This window comes from Sus scrofa, chromosome 13 (assembly GCF_054392235.1).
Source record: "Sus scrofa isolate SSC_HxYL_T2T_F1_AM1 chromosome 13, Sscrofa_HxYL_maternal_Yorkshire_Landrace_v2.0, whole genome shotgun sequence".
In the NCBI taxonomy this organism is placed as follows: domain Eukaryota; kingdom Metazoa; phylum Chordata; class Mammalia; order Artiodactyla; family Suidae; genus Sus; species Sus scrofa.
This window is the reverse complement of record NC_139395.1, coordinates 132,627,834-132,641,366: the sequence shown is the minus strand read 5'-3', so window position 1 is coordinate 132,641,366 and position 13,533 is coordinate 132,627,834. Positions and strand designations below refer to the sequence as shown.

The 13,533-nt window shown below is 39.3% G+C and overlaps 1 protein-coding gene across 30 annotated transcripts in view; it reads left to right on the top strand.

Moving 5' to 3' along the window:
• The window catches only part of PEX5L (peroxisomal biogenesis factor 5 like), a 782,439-nt gene that overhangs the window by 691,862 nt on the left and 77,044 nt on the right, over positions 1 to 13,533 (top strand). For all 30 annotated transcript variants that reach the window (XM_084990388.1, XM_003132551.7, XM_005670010.4 and 27 more), the window contains one exon: positions 3,660 to 3,755. In XM_084990388.1, the coding sequence (XP_084846514.1) occupies positions 3,660 to 3,755 (96 nt within the window). The remainder of the gene's footprint in view (positions 1 to 3,659; positions 3,756 to 13,533) is intronic.

Genomic DNA, 13,533 nt, shown 5'->3' with positions numbered 1-13,533 from the left:
GGCTGATCTTATACTATGTGTATAATCTCTATTTCTTTCTCAGTCCTGAATCAGCATTTCTGGACACACTGCTGTGTTGCTAAAAAGTTTCAGAACCTTTACCTATAATGGTTTTTACATATACTGCTCTCAGCTTGAAAAGGGCCTCTGTTTACATTTGGTATCTACTTATATTTTATAACATTTATTTTATGCTTCCTTGGGCAAAATAAATGGCTTTAAAATGTGAAGTAGCTAACATTTGAATTAGTAATAACACAAGGCTTTTATAACAATGTAGAAAATAGCACTTACCTAAATAGTAATTGTACTATCAAAATAAAATTTCATTTGCACAGTAAGATTCTATTTACACTTGCTATTTTAGGTGGTTAAAGAAAATATGAATTGTAAGTCTAGAATCCTGAGAGATTTTTCACTTCTTCCTGATATATGGTGCCCTTTGAATCCTGTGATTCATAATCCACTTGGGTCGTGAAACATTGATGAACAGAAGCCAGTGACAGTAATGGAGTCCTGTTAGGTCAGGCTTCACAGGAAAGACAGATCATATTTCACCAGTGAAAAGTGCCTCTGAAAAAATGAGGTGCCTTGGGACAAAAATATTAGTGCTTTCTCTTTCTTCTCCTAATGTCATTTATGACATTATTAAATAAATGCACAAAGTTTATATCTTACCATGTGCCCAAATTTTTAAAATCCGTTGATTTCATTAATGCAGGATCCAGCAAGAAGATGAAAGGGTTTGTTGCAAAAGAAAAGGATTAAGGAACAAAGGTTTAAATAGCCAGTTGGAAAAGAAATGCTTAAATTGGTTTACCAAGTTAGATACAAGATTGATTAATTTTCCACACCGACAATAAAGTCGTATCATCTTTGGGGTTAACTCCTCTACCAGGCTCTAACACCCTAACAAGCAATCCATTCTAAAAGGTTGTAAATCATCTGTACCTTTATATTTGTTAATCAAATATATTGTGACTCAAGAGTGTCAGATGAGGGTTGTGGTGGCTGAATGATGGCCCCCCAAAAGATGTATTTACATCCTAATATCTGGAATTTGTAATAATCAATCTCGCTTATGTTTTTGGAGATTCCTTCCCCCTCCCTGCCTCAGTTGTCTGGATTAGAAAAAGTTAGTAGCTTCCACAGGGCCCAGATAATAAGAGGACATGCTTGTTCCTGGTGGCCACTGGGGCTGGCCCACCAGAGAGCAAGGCACTGGTCCCAGAGGACAGACCCCAACCTGCCCTCATCCACCTCCCTCTTCTGACTATATGCACTGCTCTAGAGGCCTCAACCCTGAGCTTCTGACAGAACTCACTCCTTATTAGGAACCCTTTTAGAGCATACCACAGCTGTTCCCCAACCCCAAAACCAGGGCTTGCTAGCACAGACCTCTGCTACTCCAGGCACAAGAAAAAAAAAAGTCTCCTATGAATTCTCCTTAACCTCTAATTGGCCGGGAGACCTTGACCGAGAACACATACTACCTTCTGGGAGTAGGGGAGATAAATATCTTTCATTCATTCACTCATATATCCCCTGACAGCATATTTTCAACAAATATTTACTGATTATCTATGGAGCACCTACTATTTGCAGGAGATGCCAGAGATACAGCAGGGAGTACATCCAGGAGGAGAAAACATAAATTAATGTTCCAATAAATTAAACTTTCACGTTCATAAAGCAAAACTCAGTCTAAGACAGTTGTTTGTGGTCAGTTCTCTTAATAATTATTTCATTATTATTTTCAGCCTACAGTATTCTAGAGGATTTCTTGGCTGACTCGCTCAACCATGCATGAACCTCCAAGGGACAGCTTTTCCACATTTTGCGTCTTCTTAAAATAGCCAGTTGAGCATAGCTTTCTGTGAGAGGCACTGCATGCAGTGGCTATGAGCATAGCCCAGAAGCACCAGCCCTTCTACTTACTAGCTGTGAGACCAGGGGCGAGTTGCTTAGGTTCTCTGTGCCTCAGTGTTGTGGAGTTAACAGTTACCTACCTAAGGTTGTTGAAAAGGCAAATATGAGTTATAGTAGCTAAAGAACTTGGAGAACATCTGGCATGTAGTGAGCCATGGTATTACTACTGGGTAATGATAAAATGGGGGACAAGGTTCCTCTTGAGGACCAGTGATGATGGAAAAAGAATAAAAAGCAGCTGAGTGAAATGGTAAGTGCTGGGTAAAGAGCAAAGTTTTGCTATAGTTTTTGTTTTTGAACATGACTGCTTTTCAAAAGCATTACAGGAGCTTTTCAAACATTTAATTCTCAGGCCCCACCTTCAGAGATAATTTCATTGGTCTGGCATGGAACCCAGGCCTGTTTAAGTAATTTTCATAGAAGCAGGGGTTGAGACTACAGAACAGCTGTCTACCACATGGGCCAAGGAACCACCCCTGCCCTGGAAGCGGTGGGGGCACTTTACTCCAAGCCTCTCTCCTCCTAGCTCCCCAAGGCCTAGCTGCCTCATCAGTGCAGTCTGTCCACAGGTATCCTTGGGGCCTACATCATGCCAGGCCCTGAGCTACGGATGAGGCAGTAAAAAAGTTATCAGACAAAACCCTACCCATGTGGATCCTGCAGCAGAGCCAGAAGATAGAGAAGAAAACAAGCAATTACATGGAGAAAAATCAGAAATACCCTGAATGCTCATGGAGAGAGTTCTGATTAAAGTACAGTATATACTCACTAGGAAATCCCTGGAGAAAGATTGAGGTAGATCTATAAGAAGGAAATGTGGAGGCTCTCCAAGAGACACTGTTGGATAGAATAAAGTAAGCAACAGAATTGCATACTGTTTATGTTTCAAAAAAATTTTTAGAACACATTGCAACATTCTATCTATGGGTGCATCTCTGGGTTTATGGGTGCATAAACATACCTGTAACTTGAAGAAAAAAAAAGATCTAAAGTTACACCTCTTATTTGCCATGATTAAATTGTTCAGAATGAATATATCCATTGTGAAATTAAAAATTAATAACTTTTTAAAATTCCAGCATATTTTTTGTGGGGGATCCTCTGGAAATATTTGCATTTAGTTAAGATGTGTATCACATTGCCTGTTAATTGCAGCAAAGCAGTTGGTATTACCAGACATGATTTTATCTAAGTGACTATTATTTAGGAGAGAGCAGTGAGGAAATGGGACGTGAGACAGATGTGTGCCAACAGAAGGGAGGCAAAGGAAAGAGAATTCAGCATGAATCTCTGCTGTGTGTATGGGAGAAAGACCTAGCAGCTGCCTCCCATCTCAGCATCTAAACGGTTTCACCTGAGGCTGGTCCTCCTGAAAGGTCAAATATTCTAGGTCTCATCATCCTAGCTGAATGTTAGAATCACATGGGAATACTTAGGAACCTATCAATGCCTGAAACCAAGACCAATGAAAAGATCTTTGGGAGGCTGGGCCTGGTCATTGGTTTTAATAAGACTAGGGCTGAGGCCAAGCACTTGAAGGTCCACGCACGTATGTGCATGCTTTTAGGCGCCACATCAGGCTGGGCAACATCATGCTTGCATCACTCCAAAAATAATATCAGATGCAGGTGCTTCTTAAACTTTAGTGGACTCTGGGAAAAGGAAAAAATTGGTATTTTTTTATTACATGACTCCAAAATTATAACACCACATGTTTGTTTTTTTTTCAGGCTCGACTGACCAAAGAACAGCGCTGGGGAAGTGCGTTGCTTTCCAGAAACCACTCCTTGGAAGAGGAATTTGAAAGGGCAAAAGCAGCAGTGGAGGTAGCTTTTTTGGTTTGTTCTTCTGTTTCATGTTTCTGAGAGTGGAATTGAAAAAAAATCAAATTTCAGGAGGATATGTATGAAGTGGGTCTTTGTAGACATGAAATAACCATGACTATGATTGTTAGAATGAGACTTGTTACTCTAGAATTTGTGGCTTCCCAGCTGGGGTGACTGACGTGTCACCACTTATGCCAATTCTGTGGTGGGTTAGCAGTGACTGGATCCTTGAGCCATAAAGAACTCTGAGCCTTGGCTGGGTTCTGTGATGAACCTATGCTGTACATTTGCTATGCTTCTATGAGTCCATGGTTCATGCCTAATGTTTTTATCTCTTTGGCCTCAAGCACAATGTCTGACACATAGACATTCTTGCTACCCCTGAAATGTTATACATTTTCCTAACTGGGTGGGGAAAAAAAACAGGACTGGGATATTCTCACCAATGATAGCCCATCTTGACTTAAGCCATTACTTTTTACTGTTAAGAGGGTCCCAACAGTGACAATGTTGGTAAATCAAATGAATTTGATTTGAATTTGAATATTAATTTCCTTCTTTAGCCTTTTAATGAGAGGAGAGGAGGAGGAAAGAAGAAAGGAAAGCTAAAAAAAAAACCTTTGCTGTCTTTTTATTCATTTCCTTCCTCCTTAGAAATTGCAAAGAGTGCATCACAGATGCTATTATTCTCACCAAAGCTCTGCTAGATTACTAGCTTTTCACTGAACCCAAGTATGAACTTGCCAGGACCTCCATTTCTATTACTGATAAGAAATCCTGAAAATTGAAAGTATTCCTGTAATACAGTTCATTTATGTGTCTTACCACTAGAATTTGGGTGAAATTATTACACTGTGGGCAGTCTTTCAGTAACTCCATACTTGAAGTGCAATTAAATCATATTTGCAATTTAATATTAGGATTCTTTATATTCTAGGAAATAATTCCAGCCAAATTTCATATCATTCAGAAACCCAATAAGAGAACACTTTTATCTCATCGCAATACAATCCACTCACATTTCTTCTTTTAATTTTAACCTCTTTCATTTAAAAAAAGTTAATGCATATTTACTGCCCTTGAATGTGATCAACTGATAGATTTGATTGAGACCAGGTGAGTTCAGCTGCGTTCAATCATTTGTTCAACTGCATGGAGCCTGTAGGTCAATTTATCTTAAATGTAGATTTTTTTTTCTATGCTTAAGAGCTAATTTAAATTTACTATTTGAACTCCTACTGTGTATAGCACACTGAATTAGCACTAAAAAGACGATTTAGAACCGTATAATCTTGGGGCAGTGGGGACCTTAGAATTTATCTGGTCTATCCCACTTATAACAGGAAACAATACGTTGATATGCAAAAGATTTAATTACTAGGTAACATGTCCACAAAGAAAAAATTATCCATCTATCTATGCATAAAATCATTTAATCTCAGTTTTGGTGGAGAACTTAGAAGTCACCCATCCCAACCAGGTACACAAAACATTTTTTTTCTTTTCAAACATACTTGATAATTTATTCAAAATACCCTATTTATACTTAAACACTTCCTTTCAAGAAAACTTATTTCACTTTGGGACAATCCTAACTATCCAAAATGCTCTTCCCTGAATTAGGCTGAAATTGCCCTACCAAAAACTACCAGTTTTACATACCCCTAGCTTTGCCCCTTGAACAAGGCAGGGTTAGTTGAATCCCTTCTCTACATGACACCATTATTTTCCCAAGAAGCCTTGTTTTCTCCTGGCTTTTTTTCTCTCCTGGGAGTTGAGACCTGAGTTGTTCCAACCGTGTAACTAACATATCACATTAACCAATATAAGCCTCATTCCCTACAACTCTATAGCCCTTTCCAGCTACAAAAATCTGAAAGGCTATAAGTTAATACTTCCAAGTAGTCATTCAGCAAACATGATTGGCTGTCTAGCTGTGCTGCTGCTGAACTACATAGCAGAGATAAAAAAATGAGCAGGCTTTGAGTAGTTGTCTAACAGTGGCATGGACCAGATGAGCAACTTGGACAAATTGCTTGGCTCCCTCTACTTGAATTTCTTTATTATAAAATGAGAGGCTTGGGTTTCTAATATACTGAAAATGCTCTATGTTTAGAGCTTCAAGCAAAGTGAATAATAACTACAGAATTGCCAGCAAATCAGAAAATTGTAAGCACACTTGTTCAACTGGAAACCTGGAACTGTGAGAAGTTTCCTTTAGGAATGAGAGAGGATGATGCTGACCAAAAGATATAAACAAGTGTGGAGAAAAAAAAGGCAGGGATTGTATTTCACTAAGCTGATGGTAAATCAGACCTACAAAATGGCACACATATGCAAACTACTTATTTCTCAACATTATTTACCCATGGTATAATCAAAATCCATTGTAGAAGACAGTCAAACGTAGCAAAGAGTCTTGGAAATATACATGCCCATGACTCAGTCACTTTTGGAATTTATCCTAGTGAAATAATCATGAAAATTTGTAATATTTTATCTGTAGAATTTTTTTAATTGTGAAAAATTGAAACTAATCTAACTGTGCCATCACAGAGAATTAACTAAGTTATTATCTCTACAGAAAAATGAGATGTGAACATTAAAGATGACAACATACAAAAATATTTAAGATCATGTAAAAATGCTAGTGATAATTGGAATAATAACTTATATACTGACAGTTCTACAGTATGATCCCAACTTTGTAAAATGGTAATAGCAAAATGCCTAACATGTTAGAGTGTGTAATGTATGCCAGGCACTGCCTCGGGATCATTGCATGGATTCTCATTTCATCCTCACAGCAGACTTAGGAGAAAGGTAATATTACTATTATCATTCTGCAGATGAGGAAGCTGAGGCTAAAAGATAATTGCAGACAGTTACACTGCATTTTAATAAGCAATTAAAACAGACTGAAAAATGAACAACTTTCATTTAGCAAGTTACAAAGCCATGATTTTCACCCAGACTCAAGAATCACTGCACTAGTGATTTCAAATCACTGCACTAAATAAGCATTAAGAGAGTCTGTGCTCAGATGTTAACAGTAGTTATCCTTGGGTGGCTGGATTTGGAGTGATTTTATTTCTTCCATTAGCTTATCTGTATTCTCTAAATGTTCCATCAGAAATGTGTATTATGTTGGTAACCAAGGGAAAAATATGTTACAGACAAGATAGTGGAATCTAAGATTAAGAGACCAATAAAGAATGGCACTGCAGGTTGGCTTCATCAGAGACTGTTCTAGGCACTAATAAGACCCAGATGAAAACCATGCCTGGAGCAAGTTGAGCTTTTCCAAAAGTCTACATTTTAGTATCATCTGATTCCAACTGTTCCTTCTATTTTGCCTTCTGTTCCATTCTTAAGCCCAAATATTTTTTGGTCATCATCCTGCCTGGTGACCTGGCACCTGGTCCCCCTCCCTAGCTCCTTCTGCGCTTCATCCCCTCATGAACTCCAGGGACATTGCCCTGTGCTCTGTTCCCCTCGTGCAGTGGCCTCATTGCCTGCTGTCCCCACTCGTTCCTCTGCAGGGAACATTCTTGCCCCAGATCTTCGTGTGACAGGTTCCTTCTTGTCATCCCGATTTTAGCTTGACACCTTAAAAAAGCTGAATCTGGCCAGCAATTGCTATCATATCACCTAAGAGTTTTGTTTTTCTTACAGGTATCACTGCATCTTTGCTTGTTTTTATTTACATGTCTTTCACTTTAAAATATATCCTCCATGAAAAGAGGGATCTTGTCTCTTATTTAATACTGTACCCCAAGAGGTAAAATAATGTCTGGTACCTAGCAAGTACCTAATAAGTATTTATGTAATTAGTGGATGGATGGCTAATTGTTAATCACCTAATGTGAACAACACTTCTGTTGTTGCTTATAAAGTGCCGTATCAGCTTCTAATGTAATTTGGTATTTGCATTTCTGTAGCTGACATAAACAATTCTGGCTATGGCATATGAATTTCTGCCAGGGACTGTGCTGAAGTGTCCTCTGTGACTCTCTTGGTCTTAGCGTCAGTCAATGAGACATTTCTAACAATGTAGGTGCTGTAAAGGAACATTGAGCATGTTTGATATTTTACATGGTATGGACTAGCGCATACTTACATTGGGTAATATCTGAAAATATACAGTTCACTATTGTTGAGCTATAATGCCCTAAAATTCCATCTCTCATACTAGAGAAAAGAAACACCACGTGCACAGTTATTGTATGTCTTAAATGACCTGGGAACCTGTTTGTGCCAAGACTCACATTGTTCAGGTTGAATGGTTAGATCTAGTGAGGCCTTGGTGGGTGAAGCTTTTTTGTCTCCATATCTTACATTTTATTTAAAAAATCACTGCAAATCTCTCTTGGCTCAAAGTGTTGTAATTTTAGGAGAAAGAGACAAGTGTTCCTACTTAGGGCTTTCTAAAAAATGCCTCTTCTTTGAAGGAGCTTCCTCCATGCTTCCTCCTGGATTTTCTTCTTAGCCAGCAGCCTAAACTACAATGCGTTCCTGGGAAGCATGCACAGGGGGATGCAGAAGTGAAAAGCAGGGAAGTAGCCCCAGGGGCCTGATGAGGCCTGAAGTTGCCTTCCGGAAACAGAGATCCCTGGAGAGAAATGTGATGCATCTGCAGAGGAGAGAGGCAATCATGTGGGCAGTCAGCACACCTGCAACCACTTATCAAAAAATTACCTCTTCTGGCGTTCCCACTGTGGTGCAGCAGAAACGAATTCGACTCATATCCATGAAGATGCGGGTTATATCCCTGGCCTCACTCAGTGGGTTAAGGATCTAGCATTGCGGTGAGCTGAGGTATAGGCTACAGATGCAACTTGGATCCCATGTTGCTGTGGCTATGGCATAGGACAGCGGCTATAGTTCCAATTTGAGCCCTAGCCTGGCAACTTCCATATGCCACAGATGCAGCCCCCCCCCCAAAAAAAAAAAAAAAAGAGGTTGTTGTTAATGGGGGAAAGACCCTGCCAGGATCTGCTACTGTGTTGAGCTAGTCAGCCTCTCTAAGTGCTCAGCCTTCAAAATAAACTGGATGGCACAACAAATTCCACAGACATGTGTAAGCTCCTTCTGTGAGCCAGATACTGGGCTAGGTGCTAGGGATAGAAGATTGAATAAGACAGCTCTGCCCTTAAAGATCTAGAAGAATTGCAGGTTATTTGCAGCTTAGATCACCAAGCAAGCTTACCCCATGGTATAGTCACTATGGATTTACATACCTTTCTCCACACTAGATATATTTTTGACCTCTTAACATGTGGGACCATGTCTTGGCTTTTTGTTCTCAGCACCTTGCAAGGAGGCTGGTGCAGAATGAGGCCCCACAAACTTTTGCTGGCTTAACAAAATTAGCAATGTATTTCTCTAATGTGTCTATTTCAACTAAGCATTATTCTCTTCTCTAATAGCTGCTTAAAAAATATCACCACCTTACTAACAGAAGATGAACTTTGTACCTTGACAAGCCTCAACAAAAACTACCTAACTTACCATTTCTATATCCTATCTCAAAGGACAGAGATCTCAAGATAACTCCTCTTCAGACTTCAGGCTAACCTTCCCTCAGCAGCACTATATGAAAAAGCACAGGCAAATTCATAATTGCTGTTTAAGAACATGAATAGTGAGAATTTAATGCTAATTAGTAATTCCTTGGTCTGGAAGTATGAGTGACCTTCTTCATCTCAAGTTTAACTAGGAAATGTCATGTACAAAATAATGCAACATATGATAGGCACTCCAGAAATATTAAATGATTGAAGGAAATTAGAGACCACTCTTAAACTGCTTTTATTAATAGAGAATTATGTGAGAAACTGCTGACTCAGGTGCCCTCCTACCAAGCAAATTATCTGTCTCTACCACCCCCTCATATTTTCTCTTGCTTTCTGTGACAGTGTCACCTCTTTGAAGTAGGTAGAAGGGATTAATGGATTAGACATATAACTTAAATCATTCTGACATAGGTTCAATATCCAAAAAAAGAGAAATTCTTCTGAAAATATAGAAATACTCCTTGGGTAATATTGAAGGAATCTTGAGGCTAACTGTTTAAGATACAGATTTCCTAAAGCTTAGCACACCATGTTAGCCAACATGGTTCACATGTCAAATTGTAGATATTTCACATGAAAATGAGATGTATTGTGAATTCATTGGGAAACTGGCAACTTTGCTCATAATGATTTAATATCCTTAGACTTTAAACGGGAGTTAATTTCCAAAAACAACGTGAAACATAGAATTATTGTGGAGTGACTTCATGATAAACCCTCATAAGTGATATGGGTGAAAGTAAAAAGAAGTGTAAGATGCTCTTAGATAAATTTGTGGATAAGTAATCCATTGAAAGGAAGAACTATTTAGAGTCCACCCATAATTTGTCAGCATTTTGAACAGCTATGGTATCTTTCACTATCCCTTGATAGAATCTGTATAAATACAAAGTAATTAAATCTTTGACTTGACCCATTCTAACAAAACTTTAGTTACCCATAGATTGGTCTTCTGGATCATCGTATTTGTAGACAAGCTCCAGACCAAAATGTAGCTTGGATAAATTCTCTGAACTCCAGACTAGCAGGCAGCTCTGCTCCACGCCACCATTCAGGGTCCCAGGTTCCTTGTACCTTGTTTCCCCTCAGTCCCGTAGGGTGTTTCCTCCCCTGAATGGTCAAAGCCAAGTTGCAAGTGTGTTGTTTCTTCAGCCTCCACCAGGGGAAGGAGAGCTTGGAGGAGGGAGGCCTATCTTCCTAGAAGCTCTGGCCCAGATCTCTTTGGCTCACCCTCATAGACTGGAGCTTGGTCAAACACATTATACAGGAACTCCTGCCCAAACTGCAAGGGGGCCTGGGAAATGGCCACAATTCTATCACCACAGAATAAAAGGAAGTGTATTTTGGTGGTTTTTTGTTTTTATCTTTTTGTATTTCTAGGGCTGCACCAGCGGCATGTGGAGGTGCCCTAGCTAGGGGTCCAATCAGAGCTGATGCCACAGCAACACCAGATCCAAGCCGCATCTGTGACCTACACCACAGCTCATGGCAATGCCAGATCCTTAACCCACTGAGCAAGCCCAGGGATCGAACCCACAACCTCATGGTTCCTAGTTGGATTCGTTTTCACTGCACCACGACAGGAACTCCAGGAAGTGTAGTTTGACTAACAGCTAGCACTCTGCTAGCACTTCTGCATCAGGTACCCTCCAGCACTGATATTTGTAGGAATATTAGAAAGCCTCTCTTGCTGTCTCTTCCTCTCTCTCTTGAATTTTTTTACTTTGGGACCAATTATTAAATAGTTTTCTAGGAATTTTATTTCTGTGGGAGGAATAATGTAATTCTATTTATCTATAACATTCAAAACCCCATCTGTTTTTCTTTTTTATTAAAGTATATTTACAGTGAAGTTGATTTATAGTGTTAGTTTCTGCTGTACTGCAAAATGATTCAGTTATACACACATATTTAATATATATTTATCATACTCTATTCCATTATGGTTTGTTACAGGATATTGACTAGAGTTCCCTGTGCTATACACTTTAACCTTGTTGTTTATCTATTTTATATATAGTAGTTTGTATCTGCTAATCTCAAACTCCCAATTTATCCCTCACCCACCCCCTTCCCCCTTTGGTAACCATGAGTTTTTTTCAGTATCTTCAAAACCCCATCTCTTGATTAGCAATGCTGTGCCATATAAACCAATCATCACTATTCTGTAAAACTTTCTGTAATATTGAATGTTATTGTTCATGGTTTATTGAAAAGGAACAACGATGGAATCTGCAGGTTAAATACCTTTAGTCAAATAGTGAAGTCAGGGATTAAAATAATTGCAGTCTTGTGCTGTATTCAGGTCAGTAGTGCTATCTGCCCATTTCGGTTTCAAAATTTTAAAAAATCAAAATACTGAATGATGAGAGCTATCTCTTTTTGATGACAAACATTTAAACTGCCCATTTGTTTAATAAGTAGAACATCAAATACATAACCCAACAGAGTTCCGTAAAGAAACAGTAAACTCCCTGTGGGCAGACTGGCATCTTGAATTTCCTTTATTCACTTGACTAGGGTATATAATATACAATGATGGTACATAGTTGATGTTCAATACATAAATACTTCCTATTAATTAGGAAAGTGGTTCTTTTCTCTGAGGATAACCAGTCTTTCCTCTTCCTGATCAATCATCCAGCCTCTTAGATCTAGTATTAGGTTCTCTAGAGAAACAGAACCAGTAGGATATATAGATAGAGATAATAAAGACTGTGATGGAGAGACTGAGATTGTGTAAGGAATTGGCTCACTTTACGGAAATTGAGAAGTCCCACAATCTGCTGTTTGAAAGTTGAGACCTAGAAAAGCTGGTGATGTAGTTCCAGTCCACATCCAAAGGCCTGAGGACCAGGAGAGACGATGGTCCAAGTTTCAGTCTGAGGATAAGAGAAGATCAGTGTCCCAAGCAGTCAAGCAGAGAGCATTCTCTCTTTCTCTGCCTTTTTGTTCTATGTGGACTCTCAGTGTATTAGATGATGGTGGACACATGCAAAAATAATGCTTAACCAAATATCTAGTTATTCTATGGCTCAATCAGGTTGACACATAATGTTAATCATCACAGATCTTAATGGCATTCCCAGAGATCCCCAATCTTTTCTGGAACCTCTGATACTGAACCACGAGAGATGTCCCAGGCCATTTTATTTTTTTATTTATTTAGCTTTATAGGGCCACATCCACAGCATATGGAAGTTCCCAGGCTAGGGATCGAATCAGAGTTGCAGATACTACCCTACCCCATAGCCACAGCAACACAGGATCCAAGCCGTCTGTGACCTACACCATGGCTCACAGCAACGCCAGATCCCCGACCCATGGAGTGAACCCACAACCTCATGGGTACTAGTCGGATTTGTTTCCACTGTGCCACAATGGGAACTCCCGTCCTGGGCCACTTTAGAGTTCATGCTTCATGCCAGGGATTGATAGGGCACACCCCACCCCCATAGAGAAGGGCCTGAAGCCCACCAATGTTAAGGAACTTGCCCAAGCACACACAGCTGATTACTGGCAGCAGAACTAAGGCCCACATTTGTATGTTCCCTGAGGAGCCTCCATATAATTCTTGGCAGTATGCATGTATTAGTTAATGCCATATTCCCAATTTATCCCTCCTCTCTTCCCCTTTGGTAACCACAAGTTTTTATTCTATGTCTGAGTCTGTTTCTTTTTTGTAAATAAGTTCATTTATAACATCTTTTTAGATTCCACATATGTGATATCATGATATTTGTCCTTCTGTCTTACTTTGCTAAGTATGATTATCTCTGAGTCCACTGATGTTGCTACAAATGACAATAGCCCATTCTTTTTATGGCCGAATAATACTTCATTGTGTATGTGTTGTGTAGGTCACATCGTCTTTACCTATTCATTTGTTGATGGACATTTAGGTTGCTTCCATGTCTTGGCTATTGTAAATAGTGCCACTGCGAACATTGAGGTACATGTATCTTTTCAAATTAGAGCTTTCATCTTTCCCAGTTTTATGCCCAGGAGTGAGATAGTTGGGTTATATAGCAACACTGTTTTCAATTTTTGAAGAAACCTCCATACCGTTGTCCATAGTGGCTGCACTAATATACACATTCCCACCAACGGTGTAGAAAGATTCCCTTTTCTCCACACCCTCTCCAGCATTTATTACTTGTAGACTTTTTGATGATGGCCATTCTGACTGGTGTGAAGTGATA